Here is an 18,998-nt window from a genome sequence, read left to right as displayed (position 1 = left end):
ATGTATTATTTCTTGGTTTGATTCCATTTGTGAATCACATCCTATATAATATCTCGAAGAATTTTCACAGGGAAAAACCTCAATGAAAACATGTGTGTTTATGAATAGACACACATTTTCCTAACTTGTAAGTGTGCTTTTGACAAGAAAGAGCTGATTCCTCACTCTAGCCAGTGACAAGACCCTTCTGCAAGTCCCTCTCACCACAATACCTCAGGAGGACCACAGACAGAATTCCTTCCCCATCATTAGGATTGTGTTGTCTGGCACTAGAGGAGGTGCACATGCAGGAACTTGTGCCCTCCAGCTCTTTAGGGCTTTATAAATGATTGTCAATACCTTGAATTGTGGCCACTAGCTTACAGGCAGTCCTTGCTTTACAGTTACTAAATGCCCAACAAGACTCAGTCTCTGGGTTGTGGGTTCAAGCCCCACGTTGGGCAAAAGATTCCTGCATTGCAGGGGCTTGGACTAGATGATCTTCGTAGTCCCTCCAAACTCTACAGTTCTGTGATTTTAAATGTGTGTTTAATGTGGATGTACATATCCCACAGGGGCTTGTGTTACACACGATCTCTTTCTCACACATACATACACCCAGGCACATGCAAATTATATATAAATATTTTGAATCTCCCGTTAAGTGGCAGACAAGCCCACATCATATACCTCAGTGAGGCATTTCCAAATTTATGCTTCCTTCCATAGATGTTGTCCAATATACCCCAAATGTATTTTATTGTTGTTGTTGAATCAATCTCAGTTTTAAATCTAGCCTGGAAAATCTCTGATTGCAGGATGTGGTGGTAAAAATGCTGCTCTGTGAGCATTAACAATCTGGAAACATTTTGAATGAATGCATGGCTGCCATCCAGAAATAGCCTTTGTTGACATGAACCATAAAATTGTAATGCAGGCTATCAGTTAAATGAAATTAAACCCTGCTACTGAGTCATAGCCACACTGTTCTATGCATTAACTGTAAAAGGGATTTTGAGGACCCAGTCTGGATGACTCACGGTGATGACAATACTAGATCCACACTTGTACGTCTCACTGTTCTGCTTCCAGTACCAATGGTTGAGTTGCATTTCACATCTGGTAAATCAGTAATTTTAGTGTTCTCTGTAGCTAGTGGCATTGAATGAGAATAATGGAATTTTACCTTGTTGGCTGCTAAATACAGTTATGCTTTGCCTTTATCTTTACAGTCAGTGGTGTCCAAACTTTTTTCAAAGAGGGCCAGATTTGATGAAGTGAAGGGCTTTTTTTAGGATTGAAGTTGTTGAGGTTTTTTAGGATTTTACCCCAGGAAATAAACTGCCAGAGGCCGGATTAAACCGACTGGCGGGCTGTATTTGGCCCCCGAAACGGACTTTGGACATGCCTGCTTTACACCTATGCTTCCACTACCAAAATTAATAAGAACATACATTTTCTTTGTAACTTGTATAAAGTTGCTGCAGCTATTTGTTCCATGGGGAATCCTGGTTGGGTTTTCCTTTTTTCTGATTGCAGTTTCCTTGAACAATTCAGCTTTTGCTTGCTGAATTTTTTTACCAGTAAATTTTGCTCCCTTTTAAGAATTATGTATACTCCACATAATTCTGACAAAGGAAATAGAGGAGCTCTTGTTCGCTGCTTTATGGAGATACTCACATTTAACTCATGAGGCTGTAAATGAATTTATGAACGGTGGCAAATGGCCGTTGCAGTATAATTGTGCAAAGTCATTCCGTTTGCTTCATAAAAAATACAAATTAAAGGCAATGCCCTTTTGTGCTTGAGGCTGGGAATCTTATTTTCAAGAGTGCAGATTTTTTTTAATTAACTGGTTTAACAAGATAGCTTTCTCCAACTTCTTCTGCCAGAAGCACCTCCTGTGCAAAAGCTCTCTTGAACCAAACAGGAATTATACAAATGGCGTGAGCTCCTGGGCACTGCATTGGGGCCTGCACAAGAGAAACATCCTTGTGGGTTATACCAGGTGAAATTAGATGAGCTACTGATGTGCTGTGTTCCCCCTCCCCACTCTTCTTGCAGTTATGTATGCCCAAAGGGCTATCCTTCAGGACTCAAACCGATAACAGAGACCCCCAGTTCCACTCGTTCATCATTACCCGGGAAGATGGTTCCCGCACTTACGGGTTCGTACTCACCTTTTACGAGGAGGTCACGAGCAAGCAGATTTGCACAGCTATGCAGACGCTTTATCAAATGCACAACGCAGAGCAATGCAACAGCGTCTGCGCCTCGTCGTCGTGCAGCATGGACTCCCTGGCAAGCAGCCTCGACGAAGGTGACTCCACGTCGCTGGCCAAGATGCAGCGCTACAACTCCTACGATATCAACAGGGACACGCTCTACGTCTCCAAGTGCATTTGCCTCATTGCTCCCCTTCCTTTCATGCAAGCCTGCAAGAAATTCCTCATCCAGCTTTACAAGGCAGTTACCTCCCAGCAACCTCCACCTTTACCCCTGGAGAGCTACATCCATAACATTCTTTATGAAGTGCCCCTTCCGCCTCCAGGAAGGTCTCTCAAATTCTACGGGGTCTATGAGCCTATCTTTTGCCAGAGGCCTGGGCCTAATGAACTCCCACTATCCGACTACCCTCTCCGGGAGGCCTTTGAGTTATTGGGCTTGGAGAACCTCATCCAGGTTTTTACGTGTGTTCTCCTAGAAATGCAGATCCTTCTTTATTCTCAAGGTAAGCTGACTTAACTTTTAGTTCAATCGGGTTGCTGAGTTTTCGTCTAACTTGCCCACACGAATGGTAATAGCGGGAGGTGTTTTTTTCAATGTGTTTTAAAAGAACTAACCTGAAACAGCCAAACAATATCTTTTAGAGCCAAATGCATATATCTTAACAGAGTCCTCTGCATTCTCCTACAAATTTAGTCTAAGCACCAACTGAAGATTCACCATCGTTGCAAAGGCTGTGAGTGTCTTCCTAGAAAATTATAACCTTCAGGAGTACAGCAGTTTCTGTGGAAAGACGTTGCTTATTTTTGGGTGTTAACCCTTTTAACTGCTTAGCTCAGAGCATTTCACATCAATATTTTTCTTAACAAATTTTAAATAGTTTGCAGGGTATTCTGGGCTGACTTTTAAAAGCAATTCCCTCACTTTTTGATTTTTCTTCTGTATCTGAATTTCTGTGCTGCCCCTTTGAAGGTGTGTGTATGCATGCATGTATTTTATTTGCTTATATATCATGTGTGTGTCATGAATATTGTGGGAAAGTGTGCGTTCCAACATTTTCAAACTTATCCTGTTCTGAGGCTGTTAATACAGCTTCCTGAGGATAAGTGACAAATGCTACCAGCACAAGATTGCTACCAGAGAGGGGTGAATTAAATTGTTAACTCTGCAGAAAGGAGGAAATCTGTTTCGGATGTGTGCCTGCAAGCAATTTAAAGAAGGGTTTGACTTCTCCTGGCCTTACAATTTAAGCCTCTTTCTGTTCATAGGCATTTATTTGTTGTTACTTAATTTAAAGATTCATATTCTTCCAGGGCAGTTTACAAAAACAAGATACTACATAAAATTAAAACATAACTAAGAACTAGGGGGGAGGATTTTTTAATTATAGAGGGGAAAGTTTTAAAATTGTAAAAAAGATGTGGAAGAATAAACATTTCTTTGCCTGCACTGAAAGGACAGCAATGTTGGTGCCAGATAGGTGAATTCAAGCAGGGTTATCCCTCCAGATGTGGGGCTGCCCTCCAGATGTGGGGCTACAGCCCCCATCATCCCTGACTATTGGCCATGCAGTCTGGGGACACTGCATTGGCTGCCCCCTAATTTATTTATTTTGTGTATTAAATGTGTAGCCCATTATTCCTCCTAAAGGAACTGCAACCACCAAAAAGTTAAGAACATTTAAATAACATTTAAGAAGAAAAACATCTGAAACAGTTTTTACAACAAATAAGGTAATATATACATTTTTTAAAAAATTAAAGAAACGAAACTTTTTCCATCTTACATACTGGAACATTTTTGTTTTATGAAATTGGTGATATGTGCTCAGGATATGTGTGGAAGAGTGTGCATGATTGTTGCTTGTCAGACCTTATGGGAGAAGCCACATTTTCACATTCCGCCACTGGGGAAAACTCACTTTGTGAGTGGTGGCACCCTGTCTTTGGAAGGCCAGTATTGTCATCCTTCAGGTGGCTGGCTAATTCTTTTTTAATTTTCCGAGGCTTTCAAAGTTTTGGTATGTATTAATACATTTAGATCCTGCCTTTCCTTCCAGGAGCTCAAGATGGCATATGCAGACCTCACAACCATCCTGTGAGGTAGATCAGGCTCAGAGACAGTGCTTGGCCCAAAGTCACCCAGTGAGCTTCGGGGCTGAGTGGTAATTTGAACCCTGGTCTCCCAGGTCCTGGTCAAGCGCTCTTAACCACTACACCACCTTGTCTCTTGATTAATGTTTAGCTGATTAGTAGTTCAGCCTGCTCAGCTATTTTTAGGCGGCTGTATTTGTTCTGATGTTGAATTTTATTATGTATTATTTGGTTGTTTTATAACCTGTATAGCTGGATTTATTTTCAACAAATAATTAAATTGTTTATTTGCTGTTCCCTCTCAAAAAGTACATTTTCCTAAGCTTCCGCCCTCCTGAGAAGGCTTCATTGTGCCAGAGATAAAGAGGGAGTTTGGGCTGCCAGTGCCGCCCCCTAGCAATTTTAAATTCCTGGGTGAATACTGATCAAATTGTTTTTCTGTGCTGAAAGCCTGGCAATATACTCTGATGTAGATAAGGCATAAAAAGACATAATATACTTGAGAGGCAGTGGTTTTTATTTTGCTCATTAACGCTCCTCCAGCAGAGAGGTAATAAATAGGAAGCTATTCAGCTAATGGGAGGCAGTATAAAAGTGTAGACATGGCGCACATGCATTTAGAATGGATTTGACCTGTGCTTTCCAAGCTAATACTTCTAGAGGCCATTCGAAATGTAGTTTACAATGGTAGCCTCCCTCTTCTAAAGCCATATTTACAGCTGTGTAAAGTTTGGACGTGGGTGGCGCTGTGGGTTAAACCACAGAGCCTAGGGCTTGCCGATCAGAAGGTCGGCAGTTCGAATCCCCACAACGGGGTGAGCTCCCATTGCTCGGTCCCTGCTCCTGCCATCCTAGCAGTTTGAAAGCATGAAGTGCAAGTAGATAAATAGGTACCACTCCGGCGGGAAGGTAAACAGCGTTTCCGTGTGCTGCTCTAGTTTGCCAGAAGCGGCTTAGTCATGCTGGCCACATGACCCAGAAGCTGTACGCTGGCTCCCTTGGCCAATAAAGCAAAATGAGTGCCGCAACCCCAGAGTCATCCGCGACTGGACCTAATGGTCAGGGGTCCCTTTATCTTCACCTTAAAGTTTGGGAACGGAATATTTGAGAAGAGGGTGCGTTTCCTTCCATATGGCACCCTGGTGGAGTGCTGTTAGTAAACATTTCAGTATTTCTTTTGACCCCTTTGGACTATGTGCTTGTAAGTCATAGGACTTGTTCTGTTGTGGGAAAAGGCATAAGACCTGTCCTTGCTAATCTGACTCTGTGTGTGTGTGTGTGTGTGTGTGTTTGTGTGTGTGTGTGTGTGTGTGTGTTTGTGTGTGTGTGTGTTTGTGTGTGTGTGTGTGTGCATGCACACACACGGGCACGCACACACACACACAAAATTAATAGATGTGGAGGAGTCTAAACTGTGGGAATCCATTCTTAATTAACCAACTAGAGTTAATATGAATACAACTATTCCGACTCAAGAAGAGAAATTTAATCACTGTTAACGCTGGTGAGCCACTTGACCATTTTCAGTTGGGATATATTTCACATTCATGTTAAACCTTCCCTTAGAGCCCCCTCCCCTTCAGAATCATTTGCACTTTCTAATATGGAAGAAGTAGTCGAAGATCAGGTTGGAATTGTTGGAACAGTATTGGGCAGCATCAAAAGAAGAACACTTTATATCAGTTATTGTAGAAACATCCTTTCTGGCTAGAAACCTAATAGAATACACAGGAATAAAATGCTGACAGGGTACTGGTGTGTTTGAGAGTACTGGCTTGGAATCTTGTTTTAAAAATAAGTCCTAGGGTGCATTTCACGTTTGTGTAGTTAGTTCTGATTTTCTGTCAAGGTGGATTTGCAGGCTGCCTTGCTTCCTGGAGCCTGCTAACACGTGAGCTGAAAATTCAGCCTAATGAACAATTATGAGCAAAAACGGGCATGACAGCAGTTGCTCCCCTTGCTGTTGGTTCCTTTCTTGTCCCATCTGCAAATTGCTCTTCCTCTGGCAGTTCAGCAGAGCAATGTACATAATTCCGCTTTGCCGTTCTCCTGGTGTTCATCTTAAATTCACTTTTTAAATTTTGTATCATAGCTGTCTATTAAAATTTCATAGCTTTCTTTGTGTAATAGTTCTGGAGTTAATATTTCAATCCATTTTAAACAAGCAGCGAGCTTGTGCCACACACTTAAATCAAGCTGACGAATAGCTGCAAAACGTGCTCTGTGGGTTTAAGAATTGCTCTGCACTTGCCGTCTGTCTAATGCTGATGTGTTGATGGCTTTTTAAGAGGAGTGATATAGTAATTCTGTCTTGGTTTTCTCTGTTTAGACTACCAGAGACTGATGACGGTTGCAGAAGGGATCACCACGCTGCTGTTCCCATTTCAGTGGCAACATGTCTATGTCCCCATCCTCCCAGCCTCTCTCCTGCATTTCCTCGATGCTCCTGTACCTTACTTGATGGGCCTGCAGTCGAAGGAGGGAACAGACCGTTCCAAACTGGAGCTTCCCCAAGAGGTGACTATTGCACACTGCTGAGCCTTAGGGCTGTGTGCAGTGCTGAATATTGGCAACCTGATTTCAGGATGCCTTATTCCTGGTTTTTCTGTGCATTTGTAGCAAAACCATGGGCTCTGTATTTGGACATGGATCCTCTCTGGATAGGAACATCAGAGTAAGGCTTTAGGAATGCAATCTAAATATTGTATTTTTACTCAGTCCAAGGACAAGATTTCTTTAGGTGCAGCTGGGGCACAAAAACATTTTTACACTTGTCATTGTTTACATGTCCTGGCACTTCAGAAGTTTTTTTTTTTTTAATGGTCTTTCTGACTATTGGGCTATGAAGAAGCATATTCCCTGACCAGTTTTGTACCATTTGTTGCATGGAAGTAGCTCCATCTACCCAGCCAAGCCCCAGTAGCATTGAATTGCCTTTTTCCAGTTTGTGTGTGTGTCCCATTTATTAGTGCTGCTGGCCATCACCAGTCATTTGATTTAGTTTATTACTGTTGACAGCTGTTTCCCTGCATCTTTTCCTGTTTCTAGCAAGGTGGTTCAAATATATATTCATTCCACTTGTTAGGATTTTATCTCAAGTGCACAAAGGTTTTATTTTTAGCCCCAAGAGTGTGGAGCTTGGCCTGAACAATGAAAGGAACACTGAAATGAACCTTTGTTCACTAGTATTCGTGTGCCAGAAGACCGAATGGTTTTATCATCTTGTGGAAAGCGCTGTTTCCAAATGCCACCATTAAATGCAGCCCCTCAGCTCCTCCCCTTCTCTGTTACCTAGAGTCATTTTTCAGTGGATGTAGGAGTAGAAAGAAAAGACTAAAAATCAGATACCATTAACAGTTTCAGTCTGCCTTGCATAAAAGACGATTTCACCTCCCTAGTGTATGGGAATGTGCAACATGGAGTTGAGCTTATCTTGTAGATCCTCCTTGTACACTCAATTTATTTTGGCATTTTATCTCACCCTTGTTATTATTGACACAAGGGTCGACTATAAAATAATAAATGCAGGTCCTCATCCTCACAATATAATATGTAAAACGAACAGATAAAGCTAACGCTCAAATGAACTAGAATGTAGTTTTATAAAATCTCAACACCTAATGCTTGGGAAAGTAATTAAGCTGACGGCGAAAAGATAACACCGTAAATGCCAGTTGAACTTCTGAACCTTGCAGTCCTTCCCTGCTTCATGTCCTGTTTTTAAAATATATCTCTAAGCATATGAGGCAGCTAATTAATGTAATTTGGGGATTTAGTTCAGATTCCTGCCTTTTCCTTCCTGTGAGAAGCGCATTGCAAGTGGACTTCTTCAACACACCCTAGAGAAAACAACTGAGTGCTGGTACCAATTAAATATCAGTTCAAAGACTGACTAGAGTGAGTTGCCGTTGCCCTTGTGAATATCTAGGTCTCCTGTTATGCTACTTTGTCATGGTTGGTACATCTGAGGCCTCAGCTCCCTTGCGGGGGAACAAGCTGGATTCAGCACAGCAAATTCATGAGCAATGAATTTCAGACTCAAGCTGAGTCGTGGGGGTGGGGAATAGTAATCTCTTCCAAGGCACCACTCTTTATTTTGAGGGTTTACTGGTTTATGTAAAAGTTGGGTTACTTTATATTTCCAAACAAAAGATCCCTGTGTATGTGGTGGAACCATTGTGTATATTTTTGAAGCCAGCCTCACTGTTGGACAGGCGACAAACATTTGGGCACTACTAGAGGGGAGCCAATGGCTCGTTCTTGGGTTTTCTATATTAGTACTTTAGTGGGATAGAATATTTTGATTAAGCTGCCTCTGGCATGGATATTTTGCCCATACCCCAATCAGTTGGAAAGGTTTGTTTTGTTTTGTTTTGTTTGTTTAAAGTCTTCCCAAGGATTTCCCTGTAAAGACATCCCTGCCTGTTCAAAGTGACTTCTGAATATTTTATGTGTGCTGATGGATTATTGTCAGGGAACTGCCATCGGAGCCAGAGGGAGAGGGAGGGCTCCAGAGGGATTCCGGAGAGCGTCCCGGGAGGGAGAGAAGCAGCACATCTTCTGGGGAAGGAAATCAGCGTAGCACCAGTGGAGAAGGGGGGCAGATGGGGGAATCGGCGAGGTGGCTCCAAGACTCCTCGCCGGGGACCAGCGGGGAGAGCACGGGTCCTCCGATGCCCACACCCTCCCTGCGCAGAAGGCTTCCGCGCAGGGAGAGTAGGCGGAGACTAGGCGTCAAAGAACTTCTTTGCTGGAAGAAGTTCAAGAAACACCCACTGACGGATTCTGCCAGCGATTGAGACAGCCATGGGCGAGTGGCTGTCCAGACAGAAAGGGTTCACTCAGGCAACCCACCCAGGTGTGGCGCCGATTTACGCACGAGCAACCCCTAGAACCATTACAGTTATCATTACCTATGTATTTCTTATGTTGCTGTTGTTGATGTGATACTTGAATTTGCATTTTTTAGTGTGTTGATGATTAGTATATTTCAAACACTGTCTCCAAGAGACTGTTTCTGTATTAGGCAACTAATACATTTGATAATAATATTTGGCTTTCCCCCCCTCCAGGCTAACCTCTGCTTCGTGGATATCGATAACCACTTTATTGAGTTACCAGAGGAACTTCCTCAGTTTCCCAACAAGCCGGATTTCATCCAGGAAATCTCCGAAGTTCTGCTTCAGTTTGGAATTCCCCTTGAGGGCACCCTCCATTGTAGCGAGAGTGCCACCAAGTTTAAGAACCTAGTCCTCAATGACTTGGCCAATGACAAAAAAAATGGGAACGTACCAAGCAACACCATCAACATGTATGAGTTGCTTAAGGGCAATGAGACTATTGCCCGCCTCCACGCTTTGGCAAAGAGAACAGGCGTGACAGTGGATAAAATGAGCATCAACATTCCTCTGGAAGAGAAGGAAAGGAATGTTAAGCTCCAGTGTGAAGACGGGGAGCTGAGGGACTACAAACTGAACGTTCAGCTACGAGAGGTCTTCGCCAACCGCTTCACACAGATGTTTTCTGACTATGATGCTTTCGTCATTCAAGCGGCGCAAGACAGGGAATCGTGGCTGACCAACAGGGAACAGATGCAAAATTTTGACAAAGTAAAAGCAGCCAAATATTTTCATTGTAACAATCAGTTCAGTTGCCTTGCCTTTTGAAGGCTCGGAACTCACTGGTAGAACACATGATCTCATTTGCAGTGTCCTAAGTTCAGTCCCCTATCTCCAGTTTAAATACTTTTTGATTTAGAGAATACTGAGTTAGAGTGGCCAAATGGTTTGGCATTAAGGCAGCTTCATGTCAATAGTTATATTATATATTTAGATTCTCTTCCCATTCAAAGAGCAAAAGCTCTTTTTGAATTTTGGCACCACAAATTGCTTAGCAAGTGTAAATGGGGATGGCTGTTATTTAGGTCAGGGTTGGGGAACCTATGGCTTTCCAGATGTTGTTGGGCTCTGTTAACATCCACACTCCCACCCACTCCCACATGGCCAGTTGTCAGGGGTGATGGGAGCTGTGGAAAAGCAGATCCCCTCACCCATGATTTAGATGCATCCTGGTTTTGTCTAGGCCTTGTTAGGTGACTGGTTTATTTTTCTTACTAGAAACTTCATTTGCATTTTGAGTAAGAGGAGGAGTACTTGAGGAGGCAGCTGATGAAATAACTTCTCAAATTGATCCAAAATGATGCTGACATGGATTTTTCTCGTTTTTGAACCGTAGATTTGGTGTGGAAAATTTATCAGAATCTTGTGGGATTTCTTTATTGCCAGTAATGGCAAAGGTGTCCTTCCTTTGTTCAAAAATATATATATTTATGGAGTAGTCTTTGTGACCAAGTCACAAAGTGACTTGGGTGAGATATTTGGCCCTGGGTGTCTACCGTGAAAAAAGTGCCTCTCAGCCAACTATGGTAACCAATCTGTGTAATAAGAGTGAAAAGTAGCAAATAGGAACTCTAGACTGGTGAGACATTTTGGATTGGAGATCTTGGTGCAATGATGTTTTTTATTTTCTTATCTCTGACACCGTTTGTTGTGTCACATTAAACCATAGTTTAAAACTAACTATGGTTAAATGTGAACAAGTTTCCATGATGCTCCTCCCTCTCCTGTTCTGGCTGCTGCGCTTAAGATGAACAGACCATGGTCTGGCATGTGTCCTCTGAACTTGGGCTTATGAATTGTTTCCTCCAAAGAATCTTGAGTATTAAGACGAGAACAGATCTTGGTGACTGCTTGTAGCTTTATGGGAGGAAACAAACCACAAGTCTGGGTTTGGATGACGTTGTAAGCCAGACTGTAGGCTCTTTCATTCGTAGTGCAGCTTGAGCAGGGGAGGAGTGCTACAGAATTGCCTGAGCTCATTGGCATTAAACCATAGTTTCTTTTCAATTTGGTTTAGTGTGACGTGCCAACTAGGTCACTGTTTCCTATTGGGCTATGCACGCTCCCTGTGAAAGTATGCTTGGGACATAATTGGACAATTACTGAAATGGAAAACAAGTATACTGCAAGGTGTAACTTTTTCTTTTGGGTTCCCTCAACTCTAGGCTTCATTTCTCTCTGACCAACCTGAGCCTTACCTCCCATTCCTCTCACACTTCATTGAAACTCAAATGTTTGCAACATTCATCGACAATAAAATTATGTCCCATTGGGAAGAAAAAGACCCATTTTTGCGAGTGTTTGATTCCCGAATTGAGAAGATAAGGCTGTATAATGTCCGGGTTCCTTCACTAAGAACGTCTACATATCAGAAGTGCAACACACTGAAAGAAGCAGGTATGTACAGGTCTATCAGTTGTCAGTGTGCAAGCTTCAAGAGAGAGAGAGAGAGAGAGAGAGAGAGAGAGAGAGAGAGAGAAAGAAAGAAAGAAAGAAAGAAAGAAAGAAAGATGCTAACTACTCAGAAGTTGTATTTTACCCTATTTGATTTAGTTTATGATATTAATTTGCCTTAATTTATATCCCTCCTTTGAGTCCCCTTCACCACCTTTGAGGCACCTTACAGTGCAGTAAAACAAAAAGGAGCAATGCAAAACACCTCAAGAAAAACAAAGCTTTAAATTGGGTTAGTACAATCTGAGAGTTCATGGAAACCAGCAGGAGAATCTGAATTAAAAATCTAACTTGCCAGCCCACCCACTAAAACCTTCTACAATAAAAAATGTTGACTGGATCCATTTAGAATGTAAAAGTCCCCGTGGAGGGATTTAGCTGTGCAATTCCTTTTTACCTGTGAAAGCTATGCTAGTGTCACTGAAGGTATTTATTGCAGCTGGCTAGATACGATCTGTCAAACTGTGTTGTTTTTCCATTTTCTTTTATCTTTAGAAATGAAACACTGGGATTTAAATAACCAAACAAGAAAGTTTAATTTGTGTTTGAAACCATTTTAAATTTTCAGGTCTGCTTTTTCTTCGGAGGCTAGTTTCGGTTGATATGGTGGCACCAGAACCTCATGCGCTTCAAGTTGATAGTAGTATCAAGTTTCCTTCTGATCTCTTAACCCCACAGATCTGAATCCAACACCCAGTGTTTGTTTGACTAACACACAGGCATGGAATCTTGTGTTCCTTCACCTCCAGCGTTTTGCTCCAGTTGTTCACCAAGGAACAGAGTTGGTTTTGAATATGGACATACTGATATTTCAGCCAACGTTTTGAGAAGCAGCTTCCCTCATTCCCATTTAGCAATGATGACTCAAGCGATATGCTGTTGGTGAACATTTTTTTTAGGAGTCTCTAATACAGTGTTTCCCAACCACTGTTCCGCGGCACACTAGTGTGCCGCGAGATGTTGCCTGGTGTGCCGCGAGATGTTGCCTGGAGGGAGGCAGGCGAGTCGGGCGGTGAGAGGTGGGGCGGCGGCGGCGAGGAGAGGCCGCCCAGCGCGGGGCTCTCGCAGTCTGCCTGCCTGGCTGCCTGCGAGCTCGGCGGGCAGCGCCTCCGTCCGCAGCGCCCGCCTCGCGGCTCTCATTCCCTGCCCCTGCCAAAGCTCACCCAGCCAAGCCGCGCTCTCCTTCCTGCCTTGCTTTGCTGCCTCCTCCCCCCCCACCCCCAAAGCTTGGAGGTTCCCCGGCAAGGGGGAGGGGAAAAAATTGAAACTTACACTTTCGTGTGTCCCTCCCGGCGTGACGCTGCGCGCTGACGTCACGGGGCTGTAATGGTGGTGTGCCTTGAGATTTTTTTCATCAAACAAGTGTGCCTTTGCCCAAAAAAGGTTGGGAAACACTGCTCTAATAGTAAGCATGGGACGTGGGTGGCGCTGTGGGTTAAACCACAGAGCCTAGGACAGGTCAGCAGTTCAAATCCCTGTGATGGGGTGAGCTCCCGTTGCACGGTCCCTGCTCCTGCCAACCTAGCAGTTTGAAAGCAAGTCAAAGTGCAAGTAGATAAATAGGTACCGCTTTGGCGGGAAGGTAAACGGCGTTTCCGTGCACTGCTCTGGTTCGCCAGAAGTGGCTTAGTCATGCTGGCCACATGACCCAGAAGCTGTACGCCGGCTCCCTCGGCCAATAAAGCGAGATGAGCGCCGCAACCCCAGAGTCTGCCATGATTGGACCTAATGGTCAGGGGTCCCTTTAATAGTAAGCATGGTCCTGTCTACTAATGGCCTCTGTTCTTGCCTCACCTGTATAGACTGACCGCAACTTACCTCAGGTGTGCTGGCTCCAGAGATAGATCCTGCCTGTGGAAGAAAAGTTCCTTGGTTTCAGTTAACTAAAAAAGAAATTGATTGTGTGTTAATTACTATTTTCAGCTCAGGCCATTGAACAGCGGCTGACGAAGATTGATCACACTGCAATCCATCCTCATTTGCTTGATATGAAGATAGGCCAAGGCAAATATGAACAAGGCTTCTTCCCTAAGCTTCAGTCAGATGTGCTGGCAGCTGGGCCTACCAACAACAAGTAAGCTTTTGCAACTGTAATAACCCCTTGGAATGCATGGGAATAGTTCGTTCAGTGTAGTCTCTAGGCTGCTTTGCCGATTTAGGATTCCGTTCCCTCAGTCACTGAAACCCCCCCCCCCCAGCGATACCTAAATATAAGCTTGTCCCTTCCCCTTGGCAGCATTACTATAGCGCAGTGATGGCCAAACTTGGCCCTCCAGCTGTTTTGGGATTACAGTTACCATCATCCCTGACCACTGGTCCTGTTAGCTAGGGATTATGGGAGTTGTAGTGCCAAAACAGCTGGAGGGCCAAGTTTGAACATCATTGCATAGTCTACCTTCTATGAGGCTTACCCGTGAAGAGTATCCAATAGCTTCAGGTGCTACAGCCTGTGCCATATCACTTTGAGGATATATTGCAGAAGCCTAGTGTTAAACTCACTTGGTAGCAATAGGTGGCTAAGTCAGTAGACTGGCTGCAGTGGAAGAGAAACTCGTCCAGCCTCAGCCTGAATGGAAATGCAGGCTAGTTGTAAAAACCACCTTTTAACCAAGTAGGCTAGCAGAAGAGGGACAAAGTTCAGGTATGGGGCTTCTCTTCCTCTGTGGAAACACAAGCTTATATAGCACCTTAGCACACTGGTAAAAAATGATAATTCACATGCTAGTTGCTATGGGCTTATTTACAAGGCTATATTATTCCAGTACTTTATCATCTGCACTGACGCTTCCTGTGATCCCCTGGACATTGTATTTTGTTCTTGCCAGTTACAAGCTTTGTATTTGGAGCTGAACTACAGTGGTACCTCGCAAGACGAACGCCTCGCAAGACGGAAAACCCGCTAGACGAAAGGTTTTTCCGTTTTGGAGGCGCTTCGCAAAACGAATTTCCCTATGGGCTTCCTTCGCAAGACGAAAGCCCATAGGGAAATCTCCGGGACAGCGGGGAAGCGCAGCGCGTCTTCCCCACTGTCCTCGGACCTCCTCCGAAGGCTGGCGGCGGGCGGAGAGACCTCCTCCCGCCGCCAGCCTTCGTTTCTCCGCTATCCCAGACGGCTTTTGAAGGCAGGCGGGGGGGGGGAGCAAAGACTTTCACCCCCCGCCCGCCTTCAGAAGAGGTCCAGGACCTCTTCTGAAGGCCGGCGGGGGCAAAAGTCTTTGCTCCCCCCTGCCTGCCTTCCCGGGAGAGCGGAGAAACGCAGCGCCTTTCTCCGCTGTCCCGGAGGGCTTTTGAAGGCAGGCGGGGGGGAGCATAGACTTTGGCCCCCCGCCCGCCTTCAGAAGAGGTCCAGGACCTCTTCTGAAGGCCGGCGGGGGCAAAAGTCTTTGCTCCCCCCTGCCTGCCTTCCCGGGAGAGCGGAGAAACGCAGCGCCTTTCTCCGCTGTCCCGGAGGGCTTTTGAAGGCAGGCGGGGGGGAGCATAGACTTTGGCCCCCCGCCCACCTTCAGAAGAGGTCCAGGAGGGCTGTCCCGGAGGGCTTTTGAAGGCAGGGCTTTTGAAGGCAGGCGGGGGGGAGCTGTCCCGGAGGGCTTTTGAAGGCAGGCGGGGGGGAGCATAGACTTTCGCCCCCGCCCGCCTTCAGAAGAGGTCCAGGACCTCTTCTGAAGGCCAGCGGGGGGCAAAAGTCTTTGTCCCCCCTGCCTGCCTTCCCGGGGGCTTTTAAATCGCCCCGGGACAGCGGAGAAGTCCCCCGCTGTCCCGGGGCTTTTTAAAATGCTGGCGGGAGGCAGCGGAGGCTTCGCTCCCGCCCGCCAGCATTTTAAGATCGCCCCGGACAGCGGAGAAGTCCCTCGCTGTCCCGGGGCTTTTTAAAATGCTGGCGGGCGACAGCGGAGGCTTCGCTCCCGCCCGCCAGCATTTTAAGATCGCCCCGGACAGCGGAGAAGTCCCCCGCTGTCCCGGGGCTTTTTAAAATGCTGGCGGGCGACAGCGGAGGCATCGTTCCCGCCCGCCAGCATTTTAAGATCGCCCCGGACAGCGGAGAAGTCCCCCGCTGTCCCGGGGCTTTTTAAAATGCTGGCGGGCGACAGCGGAGGCATCGCTCCCGCCCGCCAGCATTTTAAGATCGCCCCGGACAGCGGAGAAGTCCCCCGCTGTCCCGGGGTTTTTTAAAATGCTGGGGGTGGGAAGAAAAGCCCTTGGTCCCCCCCCCCAGCCTTCAGAAGAGGTCGGGGGACAGACTGTCCCCGGACCTGGTCTGAAGTCGGTTTCCATAGGAACGCATTAATTGATTTTCAATGCATTCCTATGGGAAACCGTGCTTCGCAAGACGGAAAAATCGCAAGACGACAAAACTTGCGGAACGAATTAATTTCGTCTTGCGAGGCACCACTGTATAAGCATTTAACCTGTTACGAAATGTTGCTTTTTTCAAGTTCCAATCAGAGTCTCCAGATTCTCTTTTTCTGGCAACAAAAGGAGTTATAATCAAGCAGGAGCAAACATCTTCATTGGGTTTTCTTTGATTGATTTTAAACTGCAGGTTAACTTAGAGGGAATCGGAACACGTATGCTGTGAAATCAAAGTAATTAAATAAGCTCTCTAATACACTAATCTCCACTGATTATCCTGTAATTCTTTGTAATTACTTACAAAGGAGCATAATGCGTCACATGTATTGGTTTGGTAGAGCAACCAGCAAAATGAGCACAAGAGCCATTTACATCTCTGAACGTTTTTGCAGATGGAGTAAGAAACCCTGGATTTTTATCTTTAACAGTGTCCTCTACACTGTACATGAGAGAGGATGATTTTGATACTGGCACCCCAATTGTGGAGCACCCTTCCCTTGCAGGTTTACTGGGCACTGATCCTGTTGGGCCTCAGCACCAGTTAAAAACATGCTTGTTTGCCCAGGCCTTCTCCTGCATTATAACTGATGAAGATGCCCTGACTGATTTGTTGTGTTAAGGTTATATTAGTATTTTTATATAGCATGGTTTTATTGGGTGGTATTCAACCAGGTTTTATGTTGAGTAGACCCATTGAAGCTAATGGGCCTAACTTAGTCATGTTCATTAATTTCAGTGGTCTGCTCTGCGAAAAACCTAATTGAATTCCACCCATTATGTTTAATGCCTCTTGTTTATTATATTGTATCCTGCCTTGGACTTGGATTTAGTGAAGAGTGTGATGTTTGGTGTATTCATTCCAGTGTAGGGAAAGCGTGGGGAAGGGGGAGTTAATGCAGGGAAAAGTTCCTGCCCTCTTTTTCTTTTAAGGAAACCAGTAAGGGGCACATTCCAGTATGAAGATTTGGTAGTATTGACTGGAAGAAAACTTGTTTCTCCTTACCAGGCATTTATAACAACGTCAGAGCACTAGCATTTGTAACACTTATGATATCAACTGACTTTGGCTTTTGTAAATGTGTTTAAATGTAGACATTCTCTAAGAAGGCCCTTAGAAGAGCTGAGAGCTAGTGTGGCCCGGTGGGTCTTTGAGCTTAGGTATTCTCCTACAGCTGGACAGGGGAATACCTAAGACAAACCCTTTCCCACCTAGTTGGCCTGTGGAAGTCTCTTCCAGTTGGAATTCATTTAATTGTTCAGAAACAGATGGGAGCGGGGGCGTCCAATGCTGGCATCCAGCGAAATGTGGGCATGAACAAGTGGGTGTGTTCAGGGTAGGAGAGGCTGAGTCAGTGCAAAGAGAAACTGAGCAGGAAGACCAAAGAGTTTCCTATGTGGTGTGGATTTTTGAGAGGGTATTTAGTGAGACTTTCCACGGGCATCATAGGAGACTCTGGTTGGGCACACAGTCATTTGTAAATGCTACATTGGCAACCTCTGACCTAGCCAGTGAAGAGTAACTTGGAATGTCTCCATGGCATCCTCTCTTCTCCTCATTTTCTCTCTGTCACCATCTGTCTAGTTCATGGGTTGGCAAACTAAGGCCTGGGGGCCAGATTGGGCCCAGTCGCCTTCTAAATCCAGCCTGTGGACGGTCCAGGAATCAGCGTGTTTTTACATGAGTAGAATGTGTCCTTTTATTTAAAATGCATCTCTGGATTATTTGTGGGACATAGGAATTCATTCATTTCCCCTCCAAAATGTAGTCTGGCCCCCACAAGGTCTGAGGGACTGTGGACCAGCCCCCTGCTGAAAAAGTGTGCTGACCCCTGCTCTAGTTTGTAATGGACCCTTTTGGAGTCATGAGGCTTGTATTAGAATATCAAAAAATAAATGGGTCTAAGTTAATCATGTCCATTACATTCAATGAGTCTGCTCTTGAGCTAGTACCTGTGCTAACCTTTCCCCCCTCCAGAGTTGGCATGTAATGGTTTCTTACAACTCTTTCTTTCTTTCTTTCTTTCTTTCTTTCTTTCTTTCTTTCTTTCTTTCTTTCTTTACCTCAGTCGGTGGGTGAGTCGAAGCGCTACAGCACAGCGCAGGAAAGATCGCCTCCGGCAACATTCAGAACACATTGGTTTGGACAATGACTTACGAGAGGTAAGTGCTGTGGTTAATAGCAGAGACACCCAATACTTGTTATCCATTTAGGGTTTGGCTGCATTAGCTTTGTCAAAACTTAAGAGCAAGACCTCCACATATAGCATGTACGTCTCCCCACACCAAAGAAAAAAATCTGGGATAGGAGCAGAAAAAGAATCTGGAAAAAAGAATTTTAGGGCCTCCTTAGCGGAGGTTCAATTCAAAAGCTGAGATCCCATCTTCCAACCATCTCTATCTAGAAAGAATTGTCCTCTCCCCGCACACGGTCCCCGCAAGCCTAACATGTAGACTGGCTTCCTTTCTTGTTTCCCTAAGGGTCTGTTCTCTCAAATCAGAAATCATTGCTCTCAGCCGGTTGTATTTTGAGATAATTGTTAGCCTCTTCCTATGGTTGCACTCACTTGTTCTTCCAAAATGCATCAGTATGGCTTCAGGGAAGAAGAAGGAATGCTTCTGGGAATGGGAGATGATAGGGATTTAATTCCCGGGAGGAACTTGCTTTAATGTCCTCCCTTATCCCATAAGATCTCTAAATCCATTCAATTTAACAAAAGGCTCCGTTTTCAGAAAGGATTACAGACCCCCGCTGATCCGCTTGTCCAGTGTGCTGAACATCAAAGCAACTCCTGAATTATGCATTTAAATGAATGCTAAGCTAAGCTTCCATCAACTTAATTATGGCTTCTAGTTGTACTGAGGGCCCCGTGTGCATATAAGGCTCCTCAAGCTGCCTCTAGTTGGCAGAGCCCCATAAGCGCATGACAGTCTTCTTCCCATCCATAACAGTCCTTGGGTAAGTTGTCCTTGGGCATTCAAGGTGGTCTTACTGGACTTT

At 44.9% G+C, this 18,998-nt stretch overlaps 1 protein-coding gene across 6 annotated transcripts in view; it reads left to right on the top strand.

The window, feature by feature from the left end:
• Positions 1 to 18,998, top strand: part of DENND5B (DENN domain containing 5B) — a 97,387-nt gene that overhangs the window by 53,998 nt on the left and 24,391 nt on the right. For 3 of the 6 annotated variants that reach the window (XM_081211989.1, XM_081211988.1, XM_081211991.1), the window contains 7 exons: positions 2,044 to 2,710; positions 6,628 to 6,815; positions 9,371 to 9,907; positions 11,362 to 11,593; positions 12,219 to 12,290; positions 13,574 to 13,724; positions 18,067 to 18,160. In XM_081211989.1, the coding sequence (XP_081068115.1) occupies positions 2,044 to 2,710; positions 6,628 to 6,815; positions 9,371 to 9,907; positions 11,362 to 11,593; positions 12,219 to 12,290; positions 13,574 to 13,724; positions 18,067 to 18,160 (1,941 nt within the window). The remainder of the gene's footprint in view (positions 1 to 2,043; positions 2,711 to 6,627; positions 6,816 to 9,370; positions 9,908 to 11,361; positions 11,594 to 12,218; positions 12,291 to 13,573; positions 13,725 to 18,066; positions 18,161 to 18,998) is intronic. The other 3 variants (XM_081211990.1, XM_081211993.1, XM_081211992.1) reach the window with 1 other exon arrangement.

The sequence above is a fragment of the Podarcis bocagei genome, assembly GCF_964188305.1.
Source record: "Podarcis bocagei genome assembly, chromosome: 10".
Classification (NCBI taxonomy): Eukaryota; Metazoa; Chordata; class Lepidosauria; order Squamata; family Lacertidae; genus Podarcis; species Podarcis bocagei.
The sequence above is the reverse complement of the archived record's forward strand: the minus strand, read 5'-3'. Positions and strand labels throughout refer to the sequence as shown.